Below are 12,773 nucleotides of genomic sequence, written 5' to 3'. Positions count from 1 at the left end.
GACAATGCTTACGCCTAGATTCATGATCTTCATAGTTACATTGATCATGACTGGCAGATGGCCAACATAATGTTCAAGTCACTAGGTCAAACGTTTTAATAACAATGACTCAACACTGTAAAATGGTGTCCAGATGACAACTCAAGAAACCAAGGTCAAAAGTCAAAGTCACAATGACTAATATATTCATATTCACACAATGGCTGCCATTACAACTGACAGCCCATATGCAGACATGCATGTTTTACAAACAGCCCAATACATTTGGTAAAAATTCAATGAACACACTCTTCTCAGGTGAGCGAACTAGGGCCATCTTGGCCCTCTTGTTTGAAATGTGAGTGTTTATGTTTTTCTACCAATTCCTTCAATTTTAATTGAAAAGATATGTATGAAACTTAGAAACTTTGAAAGTATGGCTCATTTGTTGACAGCTTGTTTAAATCATAACTGGTATTTTGTAAGTAGATATCAATATATGAAAAGATTTGCTCTGATATGGTAACTCTTGATAGCAAAAATTCCTTTCAGGACGATGATGTCAAAGCTCAGTTGGAGAAACCCAAAATACCCCACCCTCCCCCTGAAGAGTTACTCCCGGACTTGAACATTAAACCATTTGGAGATGAAGTGCCAAACAATGTTATCGTAGGGGTGAAGAAGGCTGTTTATCTGGAGCCAGATACTGCAGGCAAGAATGTAGAAATTGGTGGAAATGCTAAAGTCAATGAAGAGAAGCAAAAAGAGAAGAAGGAAAATCAGGATCCCATTAAAGAGATTAAGGAGGATATTAAAGTAATTAAAAATCATATTGAAAGTTTAAAAGAGGGGAAAGTAGTTATTCAGAATGGCACAAAGCTGGTTGAAAAAATGAATGCAACAGAACAGGCTGTTTTGAAAAAAGTGGAAAGTAAAGTTTTAGCATTGGGAGAATCCATGAAAAATAAAACCTTACAGAAACTGGCAGATTTAGGTGTCTATAAGAAGAAGCAATACGAGAAATTAATTTATCAGCATACAAACTGGAACCTTAGTTTGTCTGTAGAAGACATTGGTAATATCATAAAAGACACAGAATATTTTCAAAAGAAGCAAAACTTGACAGAGATGGAGTATCAGCCGCTGATGCAGCCCAATTCTAGTCATCTGTTGAATGTGACTGCGGCCAAGTATGGACTTGGGTACTGTGACTGCCAAGATCTCTCGTGCCTGTGTTGTGTTCGTGTGTTCAACAAGAGAATGAGGTTGAATAGCACATCATGTGCTGCCATAGTGTATTCATCCAAGTCTTTGGTGAGTTCAGACATCATTGCATCATTGTTTCCATTCAGACTTACATTAAGTAAAATTAAACTTGGAAAAAAAATGTTTTAGATAAAGATCTAGGGTCACAAAATAGTACAGGGTGCTTATCAATCAGGACCTGGTGGAAAGCCCAGTGTTTTTTCCTTCTTTTGTGGAAAGGTGGCTGGTCCTTTCAGACGGGGATTTTTACTGCAAAAGGGGATTTGATATAAGAAAATCTTGGTTAACGTGTATATTATAATTTGTTATAAAACATTATTCATATGCCTTGATACAAATGTTTAATAAGATTGCTCGAACTTAGATTAAACTTAAAGTAGATTCTAATGAAAAAAGATTGTTTCATTTTTCAGGAATTGCAGTATGAATTTTCTGTTGACAAGAAGCAATACTTTTCCAGAGTTATTGCAGGTAAGGAAAATATTCAAACAGTTTTTGTCATCTGAGCCAGAATATGGAAAAATATGCCATTTTAATGCATGTGTGTTCAGTGTCTTTAAGATTAGCCTGTGTAGTCTGCACAGGCTTACCAGGAATGACACTACAGGCCTAGCCTGGATACGTTTTTTGAAGCATTTGTAGTCCCTTAGAAAATTAAATTTAATTAAAGACCTTTTTTACTAGATTCAAGTTTTAAAGGCTTCATTTCCAACCCTTAGATACTGATGAGCAGCAAACAGCATGAAACCTGAACAGACTGCGAGTTACTCGGTTCTTCTGGTTTTATGCTGTTTGGACATAGCCATTGTCACTTTTTAACCCTTTCAGCGCTGGAACCAAATTTTGAAGGCCTTTGCAAACAGTTTAGATCCAGATGAGACGCCACAGAACATGGCGTCTCATCAGGATCCAAACTGTTTGCTATTCTGATAGTATTTTTTGAAAAAAATCGAAGAAAATGCTAATTTTAGAAATTCAGCAGACAACATTTTAGCAGACGACAAATTTCCCAGCATGCAAAGGGCTAACAGAGTGAGGCCAAACATGTTTTAATTATAATGACTCTGAAATATTATTTTTAATATCTGCATTTTTACTTTAAGTTAACACAAATCGTTTAATCTCAGTCTGACAGAGCTGGTTTAAATTCTGTGTGTTCATGAATAAAGTACCATTTTACTAGTGCTCCAGAAATAAATGACCGAGGAAACATCATAAGGACTTAAGTTCTGACAAAATTTTATGAAGATTGGGCAGTAAATGTGGCATTTAGATTGTTTAAGAGTTGACCATGTGACCTTGTTTCTTTACCCCACCTGACCCAGTTTTAAAGGGTGGTAAAGGGTTAATGAATGTGTATAAAGTATCTTCCCATATAAGCCTGCCGATGAAGTCTGTTTTTATGGATTTTGTTTGTTTTTAAAGGAAATCTCTTTGTCTCTTTGAATAAAAAATCCCGCCTAGTCAGAAAATGGCATCCTTTATTAGCCTGTGCAGACTGCACAGGCTAATCTGGATCAACTCTTTATACATATGTATTCAGCCCTGTTTTCATAGAGTAAGGCTCATTTTGTTTCTTTCAGCGGAATTTCCACCCAAGATCTGCCTAGAGGCTGCAGGGAAAGTCGCTGGCCTTTGTACGCTGTTTTCCAATGTCACGGCAAAAGTGAACGTGGCAAATGAGGACCACAAGATCCACTTATCGGGGTGTATGGAGTTTGATCTCACCGTGTACAACAAAACTGTCAGCAGTTTCCCGGTGGGATGCTTTCAGATTCCTGGATTGTCGTCAGTGGAAAAAGAGAAAAATAAAGCTCCAAATATGATCAATTTTATGCCTTAAAACTTGAAAGTAATTGTAGGAAAGTGATTTAGAGCTTAAAAAGGTATGGTGGTTAGATGATCATGTAAAGAATATATGTGTTCATGTCACAAATTATGTAGCTTAAGATTTAAAGGTGAATTGTAACGCTATATTTATGAGATTGCTGGCTTTTGTACATAAATTGTTGCCTGTTATTATTAAATCTCACTACATTCCCTGCATAGAGACATTTTGTAAATATTAACAGTTGGGAAACCTGTTTCATTGGATTTGTAATCTTCATACATTGCATCTCATTCTGGAAGAACTGGGCTTAATAAGATGCGTAATGTTTTGTCCATGATCAGCCTCTGCGGACTGCACAGGCTTATTTGGGACTATACTTTGCACACATCCATTAAAAATAGTTTTCCTAGAACAAGGCTTAACCCTTTGCATGCTGGGAAATTTGTCGTTTGCTAAAATGTTGTCTGCTAAATTTTTCAAATTAGCATAATCTTCGATTTTTTTCAAAGAATACTATCAGAATAGCTAACAGTTTGGATCCTGATGAGACGCCACATTCTGTGGCGTCTCATCTGGATCCAAACTGTTTGCACAGGCCTTCAAAATACGGTTCCCGCACTGAAAGGGTTAAATTATTTTTGAAACATATCAGCAGATATATTTTTTTATGTCATTATGTAAATTAAAGTGATTTTTTTTATAGCTTTTCTGATTGATAAAAATGTACTAAAAAGTTCTATACTTTCTTAAAAATCAAGCAGTCACTTATACATTTGGAATCATTTAAAATGGAAATTGTTGCATATTTTAAACACTAAGTTTCAAACTACTGTGGAAAAAACACAAACGCTTTGTGATTTTATTTATTCAGATTAAGAATTTTTGTTAAAATTATATTTTATATGTATTTCTGTCATTTCGTCTTAAGTTCTATGCATATTTGTAATGTATACTGTTGTTTTTTTGGAATCAATCACAAACAATTTTAAAATTCTAATTTTGGCAATCAGTGAGCAAGTCCCTTTAATACGATTTGCATTTAAATGGTAAAGAATTCACAGGTTTTTATTGCAGAATTAATAACTTAACCCTTAAAGCGCTGGAGCTGAATTTTAAAGGCCTTTGCAAACAGTTTGGATCCAGATGAGACGCCACAGAACGTGGCGTCTCATCTGGATCCAAACTGTTTGCTATTCTGATAGTATTCTTTGAAAAAAAATCAAAGAAAATGCTAATTTTAGAAATTCAGCAGAAGACATTTTAGCAGACGACAAATTTCCCAGCATGCAAAGGGTTAAGAATATGTAAGCTGCTTGTTTTACTGTTGGGTGTTACTTTATGACAAGAATTTTGAATCAGTATTTTGAATTTTAGATTTGTTCATTGACTTTGAATGTTATCTTATTTTTATTTGGTCATAATTGGTGCAAATATATTTATTTTGTGTATATGTGTATGTTTGCATGAGTTTGCTAATGGGGTGGGTGAGGTACAGGTTTTGAAAATAAAAGAAATGAATTATAGTTAGTTGAGAATAAATTATTATTTTTTAATTAGGCCTCCTTTGCTAGTATATTGTTAAAGAAACAATCTAAGTACCTTTGAAAGGTAGCAGAAAAGTTGCCCTCGAGTATCATATGTTTATAAATATGCATTGAGCTTTACTGTAGTTTATTAAGATGTTTGACCGGTGTATACTATAATCAAGTGACCATTATTGGAGCATTGCTGTGGGAAAACAGGGCTTAATGTGTGCACTTTGGCCTCAACTGGATATTTGCTAGGAAAACCATTCCGTTTAGCAAATGATACCACAAAAGTATATAGAGAATAACAGGTTGGTGACGTGGATGGAGAATGGTTATCTGGCAAGTTGGAGGAAGTTGATCCTCCGACGAGCCAGATAACCATTCTCCATCCACGTCACCAACCTATTATTCTATTTATCCTGTCACATTAACAACATTCGTTGAAATGTTTGTAAAATACATAGTTTTCCAGTATTTTGTGTTTAAATATTTAATATGGGAAAAAACACCCTGCAGCAAAAACATTGTGACGTCACGTCATGCAAAACGCTTAGGCTAGCTTCCGTCTTGTTAAACAACACAGAAATCGAGTCAATCGTTTTTAATTCAATACACAAAGACGAAATTATGCTGTTAAAATAATATTTTTTAAACAAACAGTACTTTACATGTATGTTGTAATTTTTTTAATTGAAAACAAGTATATTTTATAAATAGAAAATAGTACAGGCGTGCGCATGCGCGGACAGCAACTGACAGATATTAGAGGTTATTAGGTTACCTGGTTATCGGGCTGATTTAAAGGCATGTGACAGGATAAACTGTAATCTTTGAATAGCCTGTGCAGGCTGCAGAGGCTAATATGGGACAACACATAATGTACACATTAATGCATTCAGCAACTGTCTCCCAGAGCAAGTTTTAAAGTTTTAAAGGGACACTGCATGATATGCAAACTTGTTACAGCTTTTGTTTTTCATATTGTTTTGTGTTCGAAATCACCCATACATGTATTCCAATTTGCATTCCAAGAAGCATGCATTTCAGGGCTCCAACTGACAAAACATTTTCTTTTGCCAAATTAACTGTTGAACACAGTTATTTTTCACATTTTATCAATTTTATGGGGGTTTTATGATAAAAAATTTGCAGCCAAATGGAAATTTAATGAGCCAAATGTTCACATTTGTAGCCATTGGCTAATTTGGAAAATGACAGAGCAAGCTCTATAATTAGGCCACTTGCTTGAAATTTGAATTTTAAATGTGAATAGGATTAACTCTGTTTCTGGAATGGTTTTAAACAATTAGTATAAATCCAGTATGTTGGTGTCAAGGGTCTTTAATCCTTTCCCGCTCATAAGCAAAGTAAAGTGGCTATGTGCAAACAATATAAAACCAGAACAGCCAGCGAGTTACTTGCAGTCTGTTCGGGTTTTATGCTGTTTGCTGCTCATCAGTATCTTAAGGTTGGAAATTAAGCGTTTAAAACTTGAATCAAGTAAGAAAGGTCTTTTATTAAAAACGTTCAAAGGGACCACAAGTAAGTCAAAATACCTATCTATAAGTGGTAAAGGTTAAATTTCCCCAGTGTATGTATAAGTGTTTGAATGATTTCATCACTTATTAATTTTAATAGAAAGATTCTATTCCATTGTAATGTATCACTTGGAAGTAGAAGATATATAGGATCTGGCACAAGTTGTCATATCATACCATATTTTATTAAACGAGTCCAGGAAATTCGTTAGTGAGCTCACCAAAGGCTCGCTTACTTACAAAATTCCTGAACTCGTTTAATAAAATATGGTATGATATGACGAGTGTCAGATCTTTTTTATCACACGCTTTTAAATGCGCAAATTAAATAAATATTTAGGTAAACATAATGATAAATCCCGAATGTTGTTTACATTTCCTGACGTCATTGTACGTTGCAACGTCATTTCAGCAAAATAACAAAATGCGATTGGTCAATAAACAATAAACAAAAACTAAGACATTGTAAACGCTTAAAAAGTATATAACACATGTGTAAGATAAAAATATTCGTAATGGTTATATAACATAGGAAACAGGGTATGGCATGTGATAAAATAATAACTCCGCATAATTAAGACAAATAGCTAGCTAAATGTACTGTGACATTAATATTATTAGTCGGACACTAAATGCTTGTGTGTCCTCTAAAGCATGAAATCAAATGTTAAAGGAACATTGCCTGCAGAAGTTTGTCAGACATTCAAACTAAATTATACAAACATACAAAATTACCGTTTACATACGAACGTATGTGCCTGATTTTAGGAATGGACAAAATTTAATGATATGACATTAAATAAATCTACAGTAATTAAAAGATTATCTATAGATAACAATCTTAGGACAAAGCAGCAGATGTTAAATTACTGGCATTTTAACTTATATTATATATTTAAATTAAGTGCAGATAATCCCAGTTTCATTTTCAACCAAGACATGTCATTTATTTTCAGTTCAATACCATCTGAAAATGTGTATAAGCAAACTCAGATTTTTAAAAACATAATGATATTATTTGAACATAACAATTATTTATAATGTTCAAACTTTCATTAAGATTAAATATTTGTAAAATAAATTAAAGGGCATTAACACATGTTTATGTAGATATTGAAAGAGGCATATTAACGTTTTTTTCCCATTGAATGTATATAATTTATATTATATAGACATCTTTAAAAACAGTGGACGTTTCCTCTCTTTACACACAAACATGCCATGATCTAGGAAAATGAGGTCTTCAGTTTGCACAGGCTAATCTGTTTACATAAGTTTCTGTTTTTGCAATGAAGAGATTTCCTTTACAGGAAAAATACAATCAAAGTGGAAAGTACTGTCTTCCCTTTTTTGAATGTGGGGACTGCATATAAAAATAGGACTTATACGGTTAGCATCCATTTATTTAGGAAAATATAATACCATATTAGCCATCAAATTATACCTCTTATCAATATGCCTCTTTATGTATTATTTTAACCTGTATACATCCTGCTGGTGCCATTCCAATATTTCAATAGAGATGTCTATGTTCACATTGTTGCTCCAATATCAAGTTACATGTATAGATTATTTAATTCGTGAAACTATACCAGTATGTTAATTCGGTTTTGTGGTACATGAAATTTGGTATGTTGTCTTTATGTACTCAATTTATTCCTTAGTATTTTTTAAACAGCAGAGAATTAAATTGAAAAAAGAGCAAAACTTGAGGTATATTATGAATAATGTAGCAGTCTTTTCCAAATGCCCCTTTTTGTGTTCCAGTTAAAACTATGTATGAGCCGCCAAATGTGATTTGAGTTTTATGCCAAATGTGGCCAGCGTAGCTCCAGGCCAGCAAGGACATCAGTGCAGCCTGATGAGTAGCTATCCTGTCCACTGTTAAGTCATGCAAGGTTTCGTAGTCTCACGGGCGGACAGGTTTGCTCCTGAACAGACTGTGCTGATGTGCTGGTTTTGAGCTACACTGGCCGCATATGGTGTTTGTTGCTTTATGTTGCTTCTATAAGAAGTACCACAAAAGCTTCTTTGTTTAAATATGAGTCTCATATTATTTCCTGTTCTTAACAGTGTTTTTAATTAATTTATTCTTTATTTTTCAAATTCCGCATTTTGAGTTATATATATGCATTTCCTTTTTGTTGAGTTCCTAATTTTTTATAGGATTAACAGTAGTAGAAAGTTGCCATAAGATGCTTATCTTCTATTAAAATTCTGAAAATATGATAAAAATAAGTATAATTTAAGATTAAATGTATCGTTGCACTTGTATTCATATTTTTACTGCCAAATATTAACTATGTGTGCTTGTGCTGCATTGGTTTTTATGTCCCCCACTATAGTAGTGGGGGACATATAGTTATTGCCCTGTCTGTTGGTTGGTCTGTTGGTTGGTTGGTTTGCGCCAACTTTGACATTTTGCAATAACTTTTGCTATATTGAATATAGCAAATTGATATTTGGCATGCATGTGTATCTCATGGAGCTGCACATTTTGAGTGGTGAAAGGTCAAGGTCATCCTTCAAGGTCAGAGGTCAAATATATGTGGCCCAAAGCGCTTATTTTATGAATACTTTTGCAATATTGAAGATAGCAACTTGATATTTGGCATGCATGTGTATCTCATGGAGCTGCACATTTTGAGTGGTGAAAGGTCAAGGTCATCCTTCAAGGTCAGAGGTCAAATATATGTGGCCCAAAGCACTTATTTTATGAATACTTTTGAAATATTGAAGATAGCAACTTGATATTTGGCATGCATGTGTATCTCACGGAGCTGCACAATTTGAATGGTGAAAGGTCAAGGTCATCCTTCAAGGTCAGAGGTCAAATATATGTGGCCCAAATCGCTTATTTTATGAATACTTTTGCAATATTGAAGATAGCAACTTGATATTTGGCATGCATGTGTATCTCATGGAGCTGCACATTTGAGTGGTGAAAGGTCAAGGTCATCCTTCAAGGTCAAATATATGGGTCAAAATTGCTCATGTAATGTCACTTCTTCAATATTGAAGCTAGCAATTTTATATTTGAAATGCATGTGTATCTCATGGAGCTGCACATTTTGAGTGGTGAAGGGTCAAGGTCATCCTTCAAGGTCAAACGTCATATAGGGGGACATTGTGTTTCACAGACGCATCTTGTTGTTGTTGTTTTTGTATATGTTCATTTACAGTATTGTTTTTTGATGTCCCTTAATTTGATATAATTATTTTTGTTTGTGTGGAAAGTCATGTGCTTATTGGGAATATTTAAGTCTGATGAATAGGTCCATAGTGATCAAACATTCTTAGACTTACCGTAAGAATCAAGAATAGACTTAGATCCAAAACAAACAAACTTTCCAGATTGCATTCATACAGATAAAACAGCCAACCAATTGTGTTAATCTCATCAACAAAGTTTTTGAAATAAAGCTGCAATGATCTAATATGAGGTGCTCAATCAAAAATTCAGACTGAGCAATATAGCATTCACTGTATGAAAACTATTCTGTATATGGGCCAGTTATTGGGTGTTGTTTTATAGGAGAGTTAATTCATGTTCTTGTCAAGTACATATAAAATACTTATTCACACTGATGACAAGACCAGTGTAGCCTGTATTTGAGACTCGTTCTGGGAAAACTGGACTTAAAGCAAGTGCTTAAAGTGTCGTCCCTGATTAGACAGTGTTGGCCACATAGGCTAATTTGGGATTACACTCTCTGCCTATATTGATTTTCCCTAAGAAATGACTTTTTATGAAAATTGCCATTAAAGTGTGAAGAATATTTCTGTGCAGACTTTACAGTCTTATCTGGGATGACACTATACGCACATGCATTAAGCCCAGTTTTTCTCAAAACGTGGCATATTTAAAATAATGTTGTTTTCAGTGTTATTTTTATGATAGTTTAATGTCTTTTTGATAGAAATTTAATTGATTCACACACACATACATCTTTACTCAAACATTTTCACTGCATAAAAACTAATTTTACATTTGTTGAAGTCAGTTTTTAGGTACTGTAAGTACTGCCTTTAATTAGTTGCAGTCTCAATAATGAATTTTGTTACATAGTTGTGATATTATATTTTTATGTTCATGCTCTTTTCAGAACTATAAGTAATATTACATAATTTATTGTGTACATTATGTATTTAATACTCATATTATTTAACTTTGGAGGTGTATTGGTGATGCATGCATGTTAAATGACCTGATAACAGCAGTTTTCTTTATTATCAAATGAATACTAATGTTGTCACATAAAATTTGATAGGAACACTGCTATTTTCTGTATAATTAATTAATGCTGTGAAGCCAAGCCAGGTAGCAAGCAAGCATTGAAAAGAAGCAAACCATGTGAACAAATACATGTTTCATACTTTCACATGCTCAACGCTTGTTACATACCAGTAGTAGTTATATAAATGTTTTTAGAAATGAGCCGTGCTCTGTGAAAAAGGGGGTTTAATGCATGTTCGTAAATTGTCGCCCCAGATAAGCCTGTGCAGGCTGCACAGGGACAACACTTTCTGCTTAAACTTGATTTTTGCTTAGACGAGACTGACTTGAAACAAAACATGTCATCAGAGTGGAATGTGTTGTCCCTGATAACCACAGGCTCATCTGAGAGGACACGTGCATTAAACCCATATTTCACTGAGCACAGCACATATTATTTCCTGTGTATTAACGGATTCAGATTGAAATAAAGTGATTGTAAACAAGTATTATGTGTTATGTGGTACTTCATCCCCAGGATTTTGTATTCAAGTGGGAATATGTTTCAGATTTATTTGATTAATCTCACCACAAATGTCTACCAATGGTAATTGACAAAAGAATGTTTTACAATACTGTTTGGAAATTTGTACATCTTTCAATTATGCTTTTTATGTCACTAAAGAAGGTATGATATATTCCTTTGCTCCTGTCTATCGGTTGGTAGGTTACGTAGTCCAATCCTTCACAGGCTTCTATAGGACGACACTTGAGCACAGGCTTATATAGGACGACACTTGAGCACAGGCTTATATAGGACGACACTTGAGCACAGGCTTCTATAGGACGACACTTGAGCACAGGCTTATATGGGACAACACTTGAGCACATGCTTGCACAGGCTTCTATAGGACGACACTTGAGCACAGGCTTCTATAGGACGACACTTGAGCACATGTTTGCACAGGCTTCTATAGGACGACACTTGAGCACATGCTTATATAGGACGACACTTGAGCACAGGCTTATATAGGACGACACTTGAGCACATGCTTGCACAGGCTTATATAGGACGACACTTGAGCACAGGCTTCTATAGGACGACACTTGAGCACATGTTTGCACAGGCTTCTATAGGACGACACTTGAGCACATGCTTATATAGGACGACACTTGAGCACATGCTTTCACAGGCTTATATAGGACGACACTTGAGCACATGCTTATATAGGACGACACTTGAGCATAGGCTTATATAGGACGACACTTGAGCACATGCTTATATAGGACGACACTTGAGCTCATGCTTATATAGGACGACACTTGAGCACATGCTTATATAGGACGACACTTGAGCACATGCTTATATAGGACGACACTTGAGCACATGCTTATATAGGACGACACTTGAGCTCATCGACATGCTTATATAGGACGACACTTGAGCACATGCTTGCACAGGCTTATATAGGACGACACTTGAGCACATGCTTATATAGTACGACACTTGAGCACAGGCTTGCACAGGCTTATATAGGACGACACTTGAGAACATGCTTTCAGTCCAATAACCACAGAGCATGGATCATATGTATAAAATGTACATTATAGACGTGTCCACGTACAAAAGTTCTCCATGTTTGCATTCATACAAAATATCTTAATGATTTCTTAAAGTTTACTTAAAAGCAACATTAAGTCACAAACCTCATGTGCGATACAATTCTGCCAACTTAAACTTAACACTTCGCATGCTGGGAAATTTGTCTTCTGCTAAAATGTTGTCTGCTGAATTTCTGAAATGAGCATTCTCTTCGATTTTTTTTCAAAGAAATATCAGAATAGCAAACAGTTTGGATCCTGATGAGACGCCACGTTTTGTGGCGTCTCATCTGGATCAAAACTGTTTGCAAAGGCCTTCAAAATTCGGTTCCAGCACTGAAAGAGTTAATGAATATTCAATGTTTTGAATGACACTTTTTTAGCATTCTGTATTATTCCTGAAGTGTAGTACATTTCACTAAAATTATGTAAATCATAAACATATGAGTATAATTATATATTTGTCTGTATATTAATGGAATGAACAAATATTGTGGAACAATCTGTCAACTTACATGTTGATGAGATAATTGAAAATTACCATATAAAATGCACCATATCTATTTCAACTGAATGTTCAGAATTAAGAATTAAGAATGTACATGACTAAACTCCGTTTTCCCTGAAAAGCAGCTCATATCTTGAAGTTCCATGATGACAAATAAAATAGTATATGTAAGTTATCAGGTTAAATAGATAAAAGAACATTCCACTAACTGCCTATTATGTTGCTATCTATCTAGAAATCTGAAATAGATCCACAGACAAAACAAGCATAAATTTAAACAAAATTCATGTTTAAAACGTATTTT

At 34.6% G+C, this 12,773-nt stretch overlaps 1 protein-coding gene and 1 long non-coding RNA gene across 2 annotated transcripts in view; both read left to right on the top strand.

Annotated features, from left to right (window-relative positions):
• LOC127858268 (uncharacterized) overlaps positions 1-4,192 on the top strand; it is a 37,216-nt gene extending 33,024 nt beyond the window's left edge. Inside the window, exons 3-5 of the mRNA XM_052395257.1 lie at positions 532-1,293; positions 1,659-1,716; positions 2,829-4,192. Coding sequence (XP_052251217.1) covers positions 532-1,293; positions 1,659-1,716; positions 2,829-3,088 — 1,080 coding nt within the window. The 3' untranslated portion in view covers positions 3,089-4,192. The remainder of the gene's footprint in view (positions 1-531; positions 1,294-1,658; positions 1,717-2,828) is intronic.
• Positions 4,193-4,253: 61 nt separating this feature from the next.
• On the top strand, positions 4,254-10,868 carry LOC127858274 (uncharacterized). The gene is made up of 2 exons (XR_008038838.1): positions 4,254-8,680; positions 8,827-10,868. It is a non-coding gene; the product is annotated as an uncharacterized LOC127858274 (long non-coding RNA).
• The last annotated feature ends 1,905 nt before the right edge of the window (positions 10,869-12,773 follow it).

Source organism: Dreissena polymorpha, chromosome 14 (genome assembly GCF_020536995.1).
Source record: "Dreissena polymorpha isolate Duluth1 chromosome 14, UMN_Dpol_1.0, whole genome shotgun sequence".
Classification (NCBI taxonomy): Eukaryota; Metazoa; Mollusca; class Bivalvia; order Myida; family Dreissenidae; genus Dreissena; species Dreissena polymorpha.
This window is presented reverse-complemented; position numbering and strand designations above follow the sequence as displayed.